Source organism: Neltuma alba, unplaced genomic scaffold, assembly GCF_004799145.2.
Source record: "Neltuma alba isolate B1F8T4 unplaced genomic scaffold, ASM479914v2 tig00000684_pilon, whole genome shotgun sequence".
Taxonomy (NCBI): domain Eukaryota; kingdom Viridiplantae; phylum Streptophyta; class Magnoliopsida; order Fabales; family Fabaceae; genus Neltuma; species Neltuma alba.
The window spans coordinates 353,307-357,711 of NW_021632146.1; the positions used below are offsets into that span (position 1 = coordinate 353,307).

The 4,405-nt window shown below is 35.6% G+C and overlaps 1 protein-coding gene across 1 annotated transcript; it reads left to right on the forward strand.

Moving 5' to 3' along the window:
• The first annotated feature begins 2,893 nt into the window (after positions 1–2,893).
• On the forward strand, positions 2,894–3,659 carry LOC114744278 (dehydration-responsive element-binding protein 1E-like). The gene has a single exon (XM_028932460.1). The coding sequence runs from the start codon at positions 2,929–2,931 to the stop codon at positions 3,631–3,633; it is 705 nt and encodes a 234-aa protein (XP_028788293.1). The 5' UTR covers positions 2,894–2,928; the 3' UTR covers positions 3,634–3,659.
• Positions 3,660–4,405: the final 746 nt, after the last annotated feature.

The window sequence follows — 4,405 nt, forward strand, 5'->3', positions numbered from 1 at the left end:
GCCTCTCTTCTCTTATTTATATGCTATCAAATTAAAAAAAAATGTTACTATCAAATATATTTTAATTTTCAAACGCAAATCAAGCATTTAAAACAAAAACGTATAAATAAGTCATCTATGTCGTCTTTGAAAATATTATTTGACTACTCATATCAACAAAACAAAGAAAAATGAAAGTTGGAAAAAATATGCTCAAATTAAACATATTTACTTAATTAGACTAGATTTTGGATATAAATACAATTATAGTTATTGGATACATAGTAGTTATTAATTATGTATTATCATTATATTTATTTAATTTTTCTAAGAGAAAATGAATTTTTTAATCCTCTAACTTTTAATTTATTTAAAATTTAATCCTCTAACTATGACTCGTTATAATTCAATCCCTAAATTTTTGATTCGCTTGTGACTCATCTTTCCAATGTGCACAAAGTTTGTCCTTCTCCGTTAATTTCTCATACCACATAAGAGCCACATCATACCTTTCATCTTTGTAAGCGCCACATCATCTCCTTGCGTCTTCTCCATCTCTGTTCGAATTTCCTTTGGCTGAAGAAGGCTCGCATCATTTTGCATGCCAGTGGGTCATTCTCCATTGACCTCGTCTTCTCCATCGATGCGTTGTCCTCCATCTTCTTTCTCCTTGTGTTTGTATTCTCTATCTTCATTCTCCTCATGTTCGTCCGACTGATGCAGACGGGGAGGAGTGGATCTGAATATTCTTCTCTACTTCTTCAATGGAAATGATTCGTTCAGATTTCCTGAAGGTAAATTATCTACCAAAATATTCAAATTTAGAGAATCAAGAAACGTTCGACATTAGCGATAGCAAATTTTATGGTCCCCTGCATGTTTCGTTTCGCCACTGGATCTCAAATTATGGAGGCACAATTATTTATGCGTGGAATTTATTTTATGACTCGAACTGTAGCATGTACTAATGCTATTAATTTAAATGAGTTTTATTTCATATTAACTTCCTGTTCAGCAATCATTCCAAAAATTTCATTATTTGAAAAGAGCAATCCCAATTCCTTGCTTCTTTTGATAGGATAGGCAGAGACTTTGATATTTGAAAAGAGCAATCCCAGTTGCATTTTTGAAGCCCCACCTAGACTAGTGATGAAGTCTGGCCCTTGATCGAATGTGTTTAATCTTAATGAAATCCCTGGGCCTTGATCGACTGTGTTTAACGGCACCAAATGCTATATTGTGCCTTGACTCTGCACTGTGAATCCTTTTGAACTTGAACAGGTGGAAGTGTTGATAATGGAAAAAAGTGAAACATGTCTTGGAAGACATACCGCTCCCACTAAAGGTCCAGGTTCTATGATATTTGACAAGCATTCATTGTTAATTATCACAGCACCGATTTGTATCATGCTATGGGATGGAAAAAAATTGCTGATATTTTGAGGTTAAAAAAAAAATTACTGATCAATGTGCAAAGTATTGTGAGATAAAAAAAAATTATCGATAATTTACCAAAATTAGTGGGGTTTCAAATACATCCATGGTTGTTTCAAGAAAAAACACTACTTTTTTGTAGAGAAATGATGCAGGAACAGTTGAGCGCTCACTAAAATTTAACAGATCTTCACATGATGTATCCCTGTTTAATAAAATTTGCGCCTAAACTTATAGAGTGCCATGCACAGAGAACCACTGAATAAAGCCAGAGCCCGGAATATGATGAATATATATGTGGGATGACAAATATTCTTCTTCTCCGGTTTGGTCTTCTTCGCAGCGTCTTTGCTTTACCCTTCTTCTCTGCACATCTGCAGCGCGTCTTGATCGCCTCGCATGTTCTCGTCTTTGTTCAGTCGCATCTAGTGGCAAATGTGCCCTAATTGAAAACCTTTTTTTTTTTTTAATTTCATACAAATTCCATGGGTATCTGATTTGGCAGGCACATCAGCAATTATTAACACCATCAATAACGTTTTTCTACATGTAGGAGGGATGAGTTATGAGTTGGACTGCCAAATAGATGAGAAGGATTATGTTTTTAAAAAATAAAAAAATAAGGGATTAAGTTATAAGCGAATCAAAAGTTTAGGGATTGAGTCACAACGAGTCATAGTTAAGGGATTGAATTATAAATAAGTTAAAAGTTGAAGGACTACAATATTAATTTTCCCTAATAAGAAATAGTACTTTTTATATATAAAATGAGTACCATCATTAATTTAGGAATATAAAGACTTTTTTTAATTAAATACTATTTTTCATATCCATTATATTGCATTCTTCATGCAAAATGGAGTAACTAAACATTAGAAATTTATATTGAATCTATCTTTTTTAAAATTTCTTCAAATTTCTTGTAACCTTAAGCTTAAAAAAATCTACAAAATCAATTTTTATGAGAGGGATCCAATAATAAAATATGCCTCTTAAAATAATTTTTAATTTAAAAAATTTAAATATGATACCAATATTAATCAATAAAAATATGAATTCCTTTCATAAAAAAATTCTACTAATCATAAAATAAAATTGCTGATTACTGATCCTTCTCACGGCAGGAGCTTTATTTTATCTAACTTCAAAGTTTGTTCCATCACGTGGGATAAATATCAGGACTCCAGAATCAATGAATTTAGCCACAAAAGCAAAAAAGAGAATCAATGAATTTAGACCACGTGGCCTGAATCTAAAATATCAACGATAGGACTAAGAGTAGCTAAGCCGGGCAAAGCAAGTGGTAACCGTGGGAGCTAGCTCTAAATGTCCCCAACCGTTTCCGTGTCCGCGTCCTCATCGTAGGCAAACCCCCAGTGGGCCCCACCTTGTCCATCCTTAAACCCAAACTGTATATAACCCCCTGCTTCCCATCACTCTCTCCGCCCCCCTCCAGCACAACACATCTGCTTTAATTTGTACTTACTCTCACATCTCACATCTCATCCAAATACCATGGAATTTCTCACAGAAGTCACATTCGACGCTTCTTCCTCTTCTTCTTCCTCCTCCTCTTCTTGGTTGGAGGTCAGCTCGTTGAGCAGGGAGCCGAAACTGTTACTGGCGTCGGAGCGACCCAAGAAGCGAGCGGGACGGAGGGTTTTCAAGGAGACGAGGCATCCCGTGTACAGAGGAGTGCGACGGAGGAACAAAGACAAGTGGGTTTGCGAGGTTCGTGTGCCGAACGGTAACACCAGGATTTGGCTCGGAACATATGCCACGGTGGAGATGGCCGCTCGTGCTCATGACGTGGCGGCTCTGGCTCTTCGTGGAAAATCGGCTTGCCTGAATTTCGCTGACTCAGCTTGGCGGTTGCCTCTACCGGAATCAACCAATGCGGCGGAGATCAGACGGGTGGCGGCTCTGGCTGCTGAGGAATTCGGCAGGAGTGATGATGATTTTGAAGTTTGCAGTCTCAGTAGTGCAACGGCCGACGAGGAAGTCATCGGAGATGCGCCGAATGTACAGGATTATTGTGAAGAAGATGAAGCGACGTATATTTATCAAAATCCAGCTGTGTCAACGAAATTTGACGAGCTCCGTCATTTGATAGTGAGTATGGCGGAGGAGCCGCTCCGATCGCCACCCTCTGTTAGGCCATATGGGTGGAGCTGGGATGACATGGAGGCAGATACTGAGGTCTCACTGTGGCAATACTGAGACCAATTGAGACGTTAGAGGAAATAGGTCAAGAGCTTCTTCTTAACCTTGGACTAAGGTCAAACGTTCGATTATAAATAAGAATGTACAAGAGTTGTTGTTTAGTTTATTATCTATTCTGTACCCTCGTTACAGTAGCAATTCTCATAATCATAAGAATCACCTGTGTCCAAAATATTAAATTTTTGTTATGTGTGTTAATATTTTTAGGTTAAATTGGGAAAAATGCTCTTATCAAAAATTTTATTGGAGAAGATGACCTAATAAATATTTACACATAGAAAATATTAATACCAAGGTGTTCATGGGACATGATGGTCTCATTCTCGCGAGACGGTTTTTTTATGTTATGTCTTGTCTCGTCTTAATGGTGTTCCATCTCGTTCTCGATGGGACAGGAACACCTGTTTATTTTTTTAATTTTTTTCAAACTAAATGTATTTAAAGTATAAAAACTCATAGTAAACATTATATTAAAAAAAATAGATAACAAATGACTAAAAAATTGACAATGATAAAAAATTAATAAAAAATGTTTCTTTTTGAAAGATAGAAAATATATAAATTTAAGATATTTCTTAAAAACTATCATATAATCTATATTAAAAAAACTCTTAAATTGTGGACAATATAATCATAAAAGTTATAATATTATTATATTAATAATAAAGTAAAATAAATTTAAAAAAATAAAAAGAGAATATATCAACACTGAACTAGGATAGGACATCTCGTCCCTTCAATTTTTGTTCTGTCCCAAATTTTCGGGATG

Excerpts from the sequence above, each read along its gene's own strand:
- LOC114744278 (XM_028932460.1), top strand. The coding sequence starts at position 2,929 with ATGGAATTTCTCACAGAAGTCACATTCGACGCTTCTTCCTCTTCTTCT.